Source organism: Anomaloglossus baeobatrachus, chromosome 10 (assembly GCF_048569485.1).
Source record: "Anomaloglossus baeobatrachus isolate aAnoBae1 chromosome 10, aAnoBae1.hap1, whole genome shotgun sequence".
NCBI classification, from domain to species: Eukaryota; Metazoa; Chordata; class Amphibia; order Anura; family Aromobatidae; genus Anomaloglossus; species Anomaloglossus baeobatrachus.
In genome coordinates, this window is record NC_134362.1 from 49,982,905 (window position 1) to 49,996,641 (window position 13,737).

General features: G+C 49.1%; 1 protein-coding gene across 1 annotated transcript in view; it reads right to left on the bottom strand.

Moving 5' to 3' along the window:
- Nucleotides 1-13,737, bottom strand: part of PLCB3 (phospholipase C beta 3) — a 184,782-nt gene that overhangs the window by 68,023 nt on the left and 103,022 nt on the right. Inside the window, exons 9-17 of the mRNA XM_075326633.1 lie at nucleotides 12,333-12,499; nucleotides 12,104-12,250; nucleotides 11,856-12,013; nucleotides 11,691-11,773; nucleotides 10,126-10,210; nucleotides 9,468-9,648; nucleotides 379-483; nucleotides 226-290; nucleotides 46-142 (exon numbers count right to left, since the gene is read on the bottom strand). Coding sequence (XP_075182748.1) covers nucleotides 46-142; nucleotides 226-290; nucleotides 379-483; nucleotides 9,468-9,648; nucleotides 10,126-10,210; nucleotides 11,691-11,773; nucleotides 11,856-12,013; nucleotides 12,104-12,250; nucleotides 12,333-12,499 — 1,088 coding nt within the window. The remainder of the gene's footprint in view (nucleotides 1-45; nucleotides 143-225; nucleotides 291-378; nucleotides 484-9,467; nucleotides 9,649-10,125; nucleotides 10,211-11,690; nucleotides 11,774-11,855; nucleotides 12,014-12,103; nucleotides 12,251-12,332; nucleotides 12,500-13,737) is intronic.

Sequence of the window (13,737 nt, forward strand, 5' to 3'; positions counted from 1 at the left end):
ACAATCTCCTCTCCATCCCCTCCTTTGTGCAAACAGCCTACTCACTGTTGGCCACGTCAAATGACTTGAACTTCACGGGTTCCACGTAGTTAACCAGATTGGACATTTCTTCGGTGGCACTGACTTCACTACTTGCTGTGCCCTGGAAATAGAGGTAAAAAGTTAAATATTAACCACAGAATCTCATAATATGGAGACAAGTCGTGTTTTGGCCATTGCACTAACCTCATCGGACTTTTTGGGGTCAGTAGGTTCTTCATCTTCCTCTTCTTCACTATAAGCATCACGGTCTAAGGAGCATAACAAAAAAGTGTAAGGGTAAAGGAGGTGTATTATCCAATATAGAACCCATACAGGCATATAGAATACAAATCGCACCTATAGACTTGCGCGGTTCTGCACACTTAGGAATCCTCTCCTCAACCTTTTCATCACCATTGGAAAGGGTTAAAGAGACGTCCGCCGAGTCCGAGGCCAGAGCACCTGCCGGCAGAGAATGAATATGTTAAGAATCAAAGAACCTTTTTTCTATCTGCAGATCCAATAGCTTAAAGGGGTTTCAAGGCATTAGCTAAATTCTTGTACTTTCTATATGGAACAACAGATTGCAAATCCTGACAGTGTGCATTGTGCACACTGTCAGGATTCTGCTCTGTTGCAAGTATGCAGTGTGCGTACTGATGGTCATGTGCATCTTTTCCTGCTTCCTTAGAAAGTAGGTGGGACTTCATGTTCTGTCATATTAGGGAGGGGAGAGGCTTCTGCTGCAGCCTGTTGTATTCGAGCCAAACACAGGACACTCAGGAGCAGGTGGGATTTAGCTCACAACTCCTGGGACACAGAAGATTTTTATCAATATTTCCCAGATTTAAAGGAAATATTACACAATAAGGATGAAAGCGCTTAACCCCTCCACAACCGGACAATTTTTCTTTCTTTTTTCTTCTTCTTCCAACAGCCATATCTTTTTTATATTTTCAGCTATACAGCTGTATGAGAGCTCGTATTTTGCAGGATGAGTTGTACTTTTGAATGTCACTATTCATTCTGCCACAAAATTTACTGGAAAACAGGAAAAAAATTCCAAGTGTGGTGAAATTGCAAAAAAAAAAAAAATTGCAATTCCAAAACAATATTATTTACCGTGTTCAACAGATGGTTAAGCTGACCTGCCAATAGGATTCCCCAGGTTAGTACGAGTACGTAGATACCAAACATGTACAGTTTTTTTTTTTTATTTAAGTGGTGAAAAACAAATCCCCCCCATAAAAAAAAAAAAAAAGTTTGATTTTGTCTCTATTTTTAGAGACCCATAACGTTCTCACTATTTGGGATCTAGGGCTGTGTGATGGCTTATTTTTTGCACCTTGAGCTAACGTTTAAAGGCCCCTTTCACACAGTCTTTTGCCATCAGTCGTTTTGTGAAAAGAAGGGAATTTTGTTTACTTACCGTAAATTCCTTTTCTTCTAGCTCCAATTGGGAGACCCAGACAGTGGGTGTATAGCTACTGCCTCTGGAGGCCGCACAAAGAACTACACTTAAAAGTGTAAGGCCCCTCCCCTTCTGGCTATACACCCTCCCGTAGGAGTACGGATTCCTCAGTTTTAGTACCAAAGCAAGAAGGAGGAAAGCCAATAACAGTTTCAAAAACAAATTCAATCCGATAACAAGATCGGAGAACTTAAGAAACAACATGAACAACATGTGCACCCGAAAAACGAAACCCTAAGAACAAATAGGGCGGGTGCTGGGTCTCCCAATTGGAGCTAGAAGAAAAGGAATTTACGGTAAGTAAACAAAATTCCCTTCTTCTTTTTCGCTCCTAATTGGGAGACCCAGACAGTGGGACGTCCAAAAGCAGTCCCTGGGTGGGTAAAAAGATACCACATGAACGGGCTGTCAGACAGCCCTTTCCTACAGGTGGGCCACCGCCGCCTGAAGGACCTGTCTACCTAGGCTGGCATCTGCCGAAGCGTAGGTATGCACTTGATAGTGTTTGGTAAACGTGTGCAGACTCGACCAGGTAGCCGCCTGGCACACTTGCTGAGCCGTAGCCTGATGCCGCAATGCCCAGGACGCACCCACGGCTCTGGTAGAATGGGCCTTCAGTCCAGATGGAATCGGAAGCCCAGCAGAACGGTAGGTGTGAAGAATTGGTTCCTTGATCCACCGCGCCAGGGTGGATTTGGAAGCTTGCGATCCCTTATGCTGACCAGCGAGTAGGACAAAGAGCGCATCAGAACGGCGTAGAGACGCCGTGCGAGAAATGTAAATCCTGAGTGCTCTCACCAGGTCCAACAGATGTAAACCCTTTTCAAATTGGTGAACTGGATGCGGACACAAAGATGGCAAAGTGATATCCTGATTAAGATGAAAGGAAGAAACCACCTTGGGAGAAAACTCTGGAATTGGACGCAGTACTACCTTGTCTTGGTGAAACACCAGGAAGGGAGATTTGCAAGATAACGCCGCTAGCTCGGACACTCGTCGAAGAGACGTGACCGCCACAAGAAAAACTACTTTTTGTGAAAGCCGAGAAAGGGAAACCTCTTTCAAAGGCTCGAAAGGCGGCTTCTGGAGAGCAATGAGAACCTTGTTCAGATCCCAGGGTTCCAATGGCCGTCTGTAAGGAGGAACGATATGAGAAACTCCTTGGAGAAACGTGCGTACTTTAGAAAGCCGTGCCAAGCGCTTCTGAAAGAATACGGATAGCGCGGAGACTTGACCCTTAAGAGAGCTAAGCGACAAACCTTTTTCCAACCCAGACTGCAGGAAGGAAAGAAAAATTGGCAATGCAAATGGCCAGGGAGAAAACCCTTGAGCCAAGCACCAAGCTAAGAATATCTTCCACGTCCTGTGATAGATCTTAGCTGAGGATGGTTTTCTAGCCTGTCTCATTGTGGCAACAACTTCATGAGATAAACCTGAGGCCGCTAGGATCCAGGACTCAATGGCCACACAGTCAGGTTCAGGGCCGCAGAATTCAGATGGAAAAACGGCCCTTGAGACAGCAAATCTGGACGGTCTGGTAGTGCCCACGGTTGGCCTACCGTGAGATGCCACAGATCCGGGTACCACGACCTTCTTGGCCAGTCTGGAGCGACGAGGATGGCTCGATGGCAGTCGGACCTGATTTTCCGGAGAACTCTGGGTAACAATGCTAGAGGTGGGAACACATAGGGGAGTCGGAATTGTGACCAATCCTGAACCAAGGCGTCTGCCGCCAGCGCTCGGTGATCGTGAGACCGTGCCATGAAAACTGGGACCTTGTTGTTGTGCCGTGACGCCATCAGATCGACGTCCGGCGTCCCCCAGCGGCAACAGATCTGCTGAAACACGTCCGGGTGAAGGGACCATTCTCCTGCGTCCATGCCCTGGCGACTGAGAAAGTCTGCTTCCCAGTTTTCCACGCCTGGGATGTGAACTGCGGATATGGTGGACGCTCTGCTTTCCACCCACGTCAAAATCCGCCGGACTTCCTGAAAGGCTTGGCGACTGCGTGTTCCCCCTTGGTGGTTGATGTACGCCACCGCCGTGGAATTGTCCGACTGAATCCGAATCTGCTTGCCTTCCAGCCATTGTTGGAAGGCTCGCAGAGCAAGATAGATTGCTCTGATTTCCAGAACATTGATCTGCAGAGTGGACTCTTCCTGAGTCCACGTCCCCTGAGCCCTGTGGTGGAGAAACACCGCTCCCCACCCTGATAGGCTCGCATCCGTCGTGACCACTGCCCAGGACGGGGGAAGGAACGACTTTCCCTGTGACAATGAGGTGGGGAGAAGCCACCAACGCAGAGAGTCCTTGGCAGTCTGAGAGAGGGAGACAGTCCTGTCGAGGGACGTCGATTTCCCATCCCATTGGCGTAGAATGTCCCATTGTAGAGGGCGCAGATGAAACTGCGCGAACGGGACCGCTTCCATTGCTGCTACCATCTTCCCTAGGAAATGCATGAGGCGCCTCAGTGAGTGCGACTGGCTCTGAAGGAGAGATTGTACTCCTGTCCGTAGCGAACACTGCTTGTCCAGTGGAAGCTTCACTATCGCTGAGAGAGTATGAAACTCCATGCCAAGATAAGTCAGAGATTGGGTCGGGGTGAGATGAGACTTTGGAAAGTTGATAATCCACCCGAAACTCTGGAGAGTGTCTAGTGCCACCTTCAGACTGTGTTGGCATGCCTCTTGAGAGGGTGCCTTTATAAGCAGGTCGTCTAGATACGGGATGACCGAGTGACCCTGCGAGTGCAGAACAGCTACTACTGCTGCCATGACTTTGGTGAAGACCCGGGGGGCTGTTGCCAGACCGAAAGGTAACGCTACGAACTGCAGGTGTTCGTCGTGTATGACGAAGCGTAGGAAACGCTGATGCTCTGGCGCAATCGGCACGTGGAGATACGCATCTTTGATATCTATTGATGCTAGAAAATCTCCTTGAGACATTGAGGCTATGACGGAGCGTAGGGATTCCATCCGGAACCTCCTGACTTTTACGTGTCTGTTGAGCAACTTTAGATCCAGGACGGGTCGATACGATCCGTCCTTTTTTGGGACCACAAACAGATTGGAGTAAAAACCGTGACCTTGTTCCTGCAGAGGGACGGAAGTCACCACTCCTTCCGCCTTTAGAGCGGCCACCGCCTGCAACAGAGCATCGGCTCGGTCTGGTGGTGGAGAAGTTCTGAAGAAACGAGTTGGCGGACGAGAACTGAACTCTATCCTGTACCCGTGAGACAGAATATCCCTCACCCAACGGTCTTTGACGCGTGACAGCCAAATGTCGCCAAAGTGGGAAAGCCTCCCACCGACCGAGGGTGTGGGAATCGGAGACTGCAAGTCAGGAGGACGCCGTTTTGGCAACGGTTCCTCCGGCTGTCCTTTTTGGGCGTGACTGAGACCTCCAAGAATCTGAGCGTCTCTGGTCTTTTTGAGTCTTTTTTGACGAGGCGAATTGGGACCTGCCCGGTCCTCGAAAGGACCGATAACCAGACTGACCCTTCCTCTGTTGGGGTTTGTTTTGTCTGTGTTGCGGTAAGGATGAGTCCTTACCCTTGGAGTGTTTGATGATTTCATCCAAACGCTCTCCAAACAATCGGTCACGAGAAAAAGGCAAATTGGTTAAGCACTTCTTGGAATGAGAATCTGCTTTCCAATGTCTCAACCACAGGGCCCTACGCAAAACAACGGAGTTGGCTGACGCCACTGCCGTGCGGCTTGTAGCGTCAAGAACAGCATTAATTGCGTACGACGCGAATGCCGCCATTTGCGAGGTCAATGGTGCTACCTGCGGGGCAAATGCACGTGTGACTGAGTCGACTTGCACAAGCCCGGCTGAGATAGCTTGGAGTGCCCATACGGCAGCAAAAGATGGCGCTAACGACGCTCCAATCGCTTCATAGATGGATTTCAGCCAGAGCTCCATCTGCCTGTCAGTGGCATCTTTAAGTGCCGCTCCATCTTCAACTGCAACCAAAGATCTAGCTGCAAGCTTGGAAATTGGAGGATCCACTTTTGGACACTGGGTCCAACCCTTGACCACCTCAGGGGGAAAAGGATAGCGTGTATCTTTAAGCCGTTTAGAAAAACGCCTTTCCGGATAAGCGTGGGGTTTCTGGATTGCGTCTCTAAAGTCAGCGTGGTCCAGAAAAGTGCTTAATGTACGCTTAGGATATCTGAAATGGATTCTCTCGTGCTGCGAAGCTGACTCCTCTACAAGAGGAGCTGGTGGGGAAATATTTAACATCTTATTGATGGACGCTACAAGATCATTAACTATGGCGTCACCATCTGGTGTATCTAGATTGAGAGCGGTCCCAGGATCAGAATCTTGATCAGTTACGTCCGCCTCATCACCCATAGATTCATCTCGCTGGGATCCTGACCATTGAGATGAATGTGAAGGTCCCTCATAGCGAGCCCGCTTAGGCTGCCCGGGGCCATCGTCCGAGTCAGAGTCTTCACCCTGAGGTGTATGTGCCCGTCCCGGAGCTTGGAGGTAATTCAGCTGAGGGGGACCAGGGGGCAATGATTGCACAGTGTCCGTGGCCTGAAGTACAGGCCTAGCTCGCAATGTGTCAAGAATTTGTGACATAGTGAGAGACATTCTGTCAGCAAAAGCTGCAAACTCAGTTCCTGTCACCTGGACAGCATTCACAGGTGGTACACCCTGGGTCACGTCCAGCAGAGGTCCCGACTGTGCAAGCGCCGCAGGGGCCGAGCACTGCACACAATGGGGGTCAGTGGAGCCTGCCGGTAGAAAAGTCCCACATGCGGTGCAGGAAGCATATAATGTCTGTGCCTTGGCACCCTTGCGTTTTATGGACGACATGCTGTTGGCTCTCTGCAATGTGAGAGAGTCTATAGCCAAAAGGGCGACCAGCGCTATGCAGTACAAAGTATTTGCAGGAACAAAATACTAATAATACTACTGGCACAAGAGGGGTGAGCCCTGAGGGCTGCTTACCGCCCGCTGAATAGCGGGTAAGAGGCGCAGAATTCCTTGTCTGGGTCTCCCCGGCTCCCCTCTGCAGCTCAGCGTGTCAGCAGGAATGGCTGCCGGCGTCTGTGGAGAGGGGCGGCCCGTGGGAGTTCCCAAACAAAAGTGCGGGAAACAGTGTCCCCTCTGTGCCTACTGTGAGGGCTGGAGTATGTAAAAACGACTCCAGCCCTCAGCGCTGATGCACTGACCAGCGTCCCGCCCCTCTCCTGACTGGCAGGTCTGGGGGCGGGAACGAACGGAAGCAGGCCGCAAAAGCCGGGGACTCGAGTTATCAGCGCGGCCGCCGTAAAAGCGCGGCCCGCGCTGAAGTCCCCGGCGCACCACAAGTGCCAGCCGCGCCGCAGTCCCAGCGGCCGGCGCGACCGTGTCCCAATAGTGTGCCTGCTTCAGCGAAGCTGAATGAGGCCATGGCACAAGCGCCGCAGCGCTGATGTCCCCCGGCGCACTACAACACCCAGCATGCTGCGGTGTGAGCGCCAAATGCACGGGGACACAGAGTACCTTGAGGAAGCAGGGCCATGTCCCTGATGTACTCCGCTCCATCCAGCATCTTCTCCAGGGGCTGTAGATGGAGCACGGTCTCAGTGCCTGGAGACCAGTAAATCCCACTTCACCCAGAGCCCTGTAAAAAGGGATGGGGAAGGAATCAGCATGTGGGCTCCTGCCGCCGTACCCGCAATGGGTACCTCAACCTTACAAACACCTCCGACATACAGTGGGGTGAGAAGGGAGCATGCTGGGAGCCCTGTATGGGCCCTCTTTTCTTCCATCCGACATAGTCAGCAGCTGCTGCTGACTAAAAACAATGGAGCTATGCGTGCGTGTGTGACCTCCTTCGCACAAAGCTAAAACTGAGGAATCCGTACTCCTACGGGAGGGTGTATAGCCAGAAGGGGAGGGGCCTTACACTTTTAAGTGTAGTTCTTTGTGCGGCCTCCAGAGGCAGTAGCTATACACCCACTGTCTGGGTCTCCCAATTAGGAGCGAAAAAGAAAAAACGGATCCACCGCTGAATCCGTTTTTTTCTCATTGACTTTTATTAGCGACGGATGGTCTCACGTTTCATCCGTCGTGTGACGGATCCGTCGAAAAATGTTTTTCCGGCCGACATCGCCGACGTCCACTTGAACAATTTTTTGTGGGCGTAGAAAAAACAGATCGCGACGGATCCATCATCAACCGGCGTTTGTTATAATGGAAGTTTAAGGGCGCTGGATCCGTCGCAATCCGTCAAATGACAGATTCCTGTGCTGGATCCGTTTTTTGGTAACCGAGCATGCTCTGATGTGTAAATTCCATTCTGGTCATAAGCTCTGGCATGAAAAAAGTGGTACGACGGATCCGGTTTTTTACTGGATCCGTCGTATCAGTTTTACCACAATCTGCGACGGATTGTGACTGATGACAAAAAACTGATGTGTGAAAGGGGCCTTATCATTTATAGTATAAAGCTCTTTTTCATGTAGCCCAGCCTCCAGACCATGGCCAAGGGTCGCAGTAGGTACATTCCATCAGAGATGAGTTAACTCTTAACATCCTAGTCAACTCTCTCCAGCTCATTGATTTCTATATAAAATTCTAAAGCGATCGGCACTCCACTGTATCTGTGGTGCACAAAGAGGTTAAACAGTGCAAAATCAGAGAAGGTCCGGCACTCACGTAAGGTAGAACTTTATATCTTTATAACATCATACTGATTCAACAGTTGGATCTGTGTGATGTATTAAAGCTTTAAGGCAATACCTTACTTAAGTGACAGGACTTCTCTGATTTTGCATTGATTTCTAATCAACACTTAGCTGCTCCCTCCCTTTCAGTTTCTGAAGAGATGCAGTTATCAATCACTAGCCACACAGTTTCACAGCAGTTTGGACCTATGTGCTGGTTCAAATGCCCAATTATCTCTATCGGTATATACAGTGATAGCAGAGTAGACTTCAGTTCAAACCACTGATGGCTGAATGTGTTACAGCAGAACTTTACAGTTCTACTAATACTAAAGTTCTATCACAAGAGTGGTCACTCAAGGAGGAAGAGTGCCCGACTTGTCAGAAACCAGGAAGTAAGGAGACTGTATTGCTCTGAACTGCTCAAGACACAACTTGAGAATACCCCTTTAATAGAGGAAATGCTGTTTTTGTTTATTTTTGTGCATTTTCTGTGCTTAGTGTTCCTGTAATGCAACAGTAAAAAACATTAGAATCTGGTTGTGTTGAATGCAAAAACACACAGAGGGTTCTCTGGAAGAAAAAGTATTAATTCCCACATCATAATTTACAGTACAATGTACAACTTAATGCAGATTGCCTACAGATAAAATTGAATAGAGCGAATCTGTTTTCACTAGCAATATGATACTTATAATAATATTTATTTTTACATAGCGCCGACATATTCCGCAGCGCTTTATCAGCAATACTGTCCTCACTGGGGCTGACAATCTAAATCACTGTCACTATCACTGTCTCTTTGGCGTTTGGGAGGAAACTGTAGAATCTGAAGGAAACCCACGCAAACACGGGGAGAACATACAAACTCCTTGCAGATGTTGTCCTTGGTGGGATTTGAACCCAGGACCCCAGCACTGCAAGACTGCAGTGCTAACCCCAGAGCCCCCGCGCAGCGCTAACCCCCGAGCCCCCGCGCAGCGCTAACCCCCGCGCAGCACTAACCCCCGCGCAGCACTAACCACTGAGCCCCCGCACAGCGCTAACCACTGAGCCCCCGCACAGCGCAAACCACTGAGCCACCATGCCGCCCACAAGGCAGGTGAATAAAGGCTGGCCATTGGCCATAGACCTTAAACTGATGAACCTCCTGAAAATCTGCTGTCTACAAAGGCAGCCAGGTTGCCTATTATGACTCTTTACTGAAAAAATAACATAAGTTGGACTTTTCAGCTCTTTTATCCCAAAGATGGAAGCTACTGAAGCATTTAATCCAACACCGAGCACACACAAGTGGAGTCTCGTACCGGTAGCGGGCGTCTCGGACACGCTGGAGGAATCGCTGTATGTGTTGGACGGCTGCTCGCTGACTCTCCTTTTCACGCTGCCCTCGGGACCTTTTCCCCCTATTCGGTGCCTCTTTTTGTTCTTGACGAGGATCTTACCCAAGAGTTCTTGAGGGCTCGGGAGAGCCACCCCCGGCTGGAGCTGAAGAAAAGAACTGATACGTGAGGAGCAAGCAAACGAGAGGAAAACTGCGACAGATGGATAGAGTCAGATAAGCAGATGTGAAGAACCAAGAGCTGGAACCAAGTGACGGTGTAATCGTCCAATTCAGGAGCATATGTGGAGCACCATGGATGGATGGGTTTGAGCACCTCAGCATTAGGCCACGTGGTTATACGAGAGGTGCCAACAGATGCCACGAGCACCATCCACTCACTGGCTGCTCAACTATCTCATAACGAAAAGCTAGTAAACTCTTTATTAGCTGTTACATTATATCCTGACATTATCACTTCTGTGCCTGCTAACAAAAAATGGTGGCAATTAAAGAGTCCTTATGTCACCAGCGCAAAACTGAAGATAAAGAAATAAAAACCATGGATCATATCAGTAAGAATGCAAAAAAGTATAATGATAGAGCACTATGAGGATGGTGTAGAGATGGATAGGTTCCCTTACAGGATACTTCTCCAGCGGCTCTATTAAGAGGGCGTCTCCAAAGATGTTCCTACAATACTCGGCCATCTTCGCTTGTTGCTTTGCTCTTAAAAAAGAAAAAAAATATGGAGTTTTAGAAACAAAAAGGAAAAGCTGAGCAGAGAAGATAAAAATGACTACGGATCTGTCAGCAGGTTTTTGCTACCTCATCTGATAGCACCTTAACACTAGAAGTCCCACAGAGGGGTCATTTAACATTTCTACCATTGGAACCCTATGGAGCTCGAAATTCCTGGGACTTCTAGTGGATCCCGAATCCAATGATGTATCACTTACTTTACTGGGTGCAGCCGTTCTGACACAGTTTTTAGATGTAGCAGAGCTGAGGAAGATGCCCCCGCCAACACTAGGATCTGTATGTACAATGTCTATAAACAGTGAGCTACATATCACAGGAGAGGGCATGGTTGGACTATCTGGAAGTCCAGCAATGATAATCTCCTAAAGCTAAAACAATCATTGCAAGCAAACAACACAAAGCTTGATAAGAGACATCACTGAAATCTGTGTTTTAACCCCTAACAGCATGCAGTCTTCAGATTACACAGCAAAAATCTGCTGACAGATTCCCTTTAAAGGAGATATGTTAACAGAAAATGAAAACCAAGAGTGTCATACATGTCATTACAGGGCTATCAGTGGCTTTAGAGAATGTTCGGTTGACCAAAGCTGGCAGTTGAATTTCAGAAGATTCGACCTTCAATAGTGGGCACTAGGGAGGGCACTAATGAGGGCACTAGGGAGGGCACTAGAGAAGGCACTAGGGAGGGGACTTGGGAGGGGACTAGGGAGGGGACTAGGGAAGGGACTAGGGAAGGGACTAGGGAAGGCACTAGGGAAGGCACTAGGGAAGGCACTAGGGAGGGGACTAGGGAAGGCACTAGGGAGGGGACTAGGGAGGGGACTAGGGAGGGGACTAGGGAGGGGACTAGGGAGGGGACTAGGGAGGGGACTAGGGAGGGGACTAGGGAGGGGACTAGGGAGGGGACTAGGGAGGGGTCTAGGGAGGGGACTAGGGAGGGGACTAGAGAAAGCATGAGTCGATTTGCGGGACTTAGCCCTGCAGTCAGGTCATTACTGGATGGGAGCTGCCAGAAAAGCTTACTTCGTGATGGCATCCCAGGCTCCACGTTTGATTAGTCGACTTCATAGTTACGGCATGATGTTGCACCGGGTCGGGTAATCAAAAAAAGAGCCTCAGATACCGGCAAGTAGGAGGCGGTTCTCATAGCTCCTGTTCAGCAGCAACGAATTATGAGCCACTGAAACAAATCTTGTGAATCGATTGGCACCATCTCTAGTGGTCACAGTTCATTATTGAGAAGGATCCTATTTAGTGTCATGTTCATATTAGGCAGATTTGTAGCAGTCATTTTTTTTTTGCAACTGTCCACGTAAATGGATCTTGTTAAAAAACAGACCCTTGCTTTTTACTGTGGAAATCCTGCAGCAGATGAGTCCCCTACGGCTGCATCACAAAAGAAGAAATTAAATTTGAGGCATAAATATGTATAAAGTAAACTTACGAATCAACGTGGTTCTCAAATGATAAGATAACTGGGAACGGGGAGGTTTTGAAGGCACTTTCAGCAATGGCTTCAATGACCTCCTGTAATAAAATAAGACTGTAAGAAATAACAGAAGTGTGATACAAGAAGAACAAGCCGGTGCAGTTATCGTACATGTCGTACCTTAAAGGGTATCTCAGTGGTCATCGTGAAACCATGAGTAATAAAGGGTTCTTCATCTTGGGGACGTCCCTTCCAACAGTCCAGCTCAATGCAGCGGCACCCGGTGAGCAGAACTTGCCGGTATATCTCCACGGAGGAGTTCCCGGTCAACTGCCCAGCTACACAAATGGGACAGGACAGTGAATGATGGCATGTAAAACCAAATCTGAATGGCATCCATGTAGGAGTCCAAACCATGAGCCACATACCAGTGAGGTACGTGTTGTGAGACGAGTTGATGAAGTAGCTGGTGAGGGGTTGTGTCATGTCATCACTTAGGTCCAGGGCCTCCGGCGGCACAATGCTGTTCTCATCTCCACCAAGGAAGCGACTAAAGCCTTCCATGGACATCTGGTCTGTAAAGAAGACAACGTTCAGGTGGCTGATGTGTGGACAGCCCTTCCGTCCTGACTAGTGTGCCCCGATTTTCAGACTCACCCCGTTCTAAAAACTGTCTGTTGGGCTCGTATTTCTCAATGAGCTGGCGCACCTGGTCCCTTTTTAACGGCGGGAAAAGGATTTCATTGAGTCTTGGATCTCTCTGCTTCTGGTTTATGAAATCCATCAGTTGCTCAAGATTTAAGTATGGCTTCCCTTTAGCACCGCTGGGTATGAGAAGAAGAAAATGAGGGTAAATTTACCAACACTCGAAAATTAATTAAGGCGGTAGCAAAATCTAAAATCTTCGTGATCCCTTCCTTGATATCCTCATTTTTTGTTTTTAAGCCTAATGTGTCACATATTCGATGAAGACTTTTCTCTGAAAAATATCTAAAGCCTCCTCATACATATCAAAGAGCTATTGCCAATTGGTGAAACTTAAAGCTCATGGGCCCAATGGACAAGCTCCAATGCGGCCCCCCCCAATTTTTACAAGTCTTTCATAGTATTGGTCTTTTCATATATTGTACACCAAAAGGGACTTTTTGGGCCTCCTAGGCTTTAGTGACGCCCCTGACAACAGCCATCTCTTCTATCTCCCCATACACATGAACACTCAACTCTGTATTCTCTACGAAATAGCCACTGTCAAACTCATCTGGTGGTGGCTTGTCTCCAGAGAGAACAAAAGGCCGGATCCTTCTCTCTCCTGACAGATCCGGCCTGTTGAATTCCACAGCAACCATGGCACAGCAACCATGGGGTGGGTGGCACAGCAACCATGGGGTGGTGGGCACAGCAACAAATGGGGTGGGGGGCACAGCAACAAATGGGGTGGGGGGCACAGCAACCAAGGAGGCGGGGACACAGCAACCAAGGGGGCGGGGACACAGCAACCAAGGGGGCGGGGACACAGTAACCAAAGGGGCGGGGACACAGTAACCAAGGGGGCGGGGACACAGAAACCAAGGGGGCAGGGACACAGAAACCAAGGGGGCGGGGACACAGAAACCATGGGGGACACATCAACCAAGGGGGGACGCATCAACCATGGGGGGGGCAGCAACCATGGGGGGGACACAGCAAGCATGGGGGGGACGCAGCAACCATGGGGGGACGCAGCAACCATGGGGGGACGCAGCAACCATGGGGGAGACGCAGCAACCATGGGGGAGACGCAGCAACCATGGGGGAGACGCAGCAACCATGGGGGAGACGCAGCAACCATGGGGGGGACGCAGCAACCATGGGGGGGACGCAGCAACCATGAGGGGGACGCAGCAACCATGAGGGGGACGCAGCAACCATGAGGGGGACGCAGCAACCATGAGGAGGACACAGCAACCATGAGGGGGATGCAGCAACCATGAATAATATACAGACATAATATAAAATTAATTTAAAAAACTAACATTTTTCAAGTTAAAATATAAGAGAAGAAAAACTGCTTAATAAAAACATC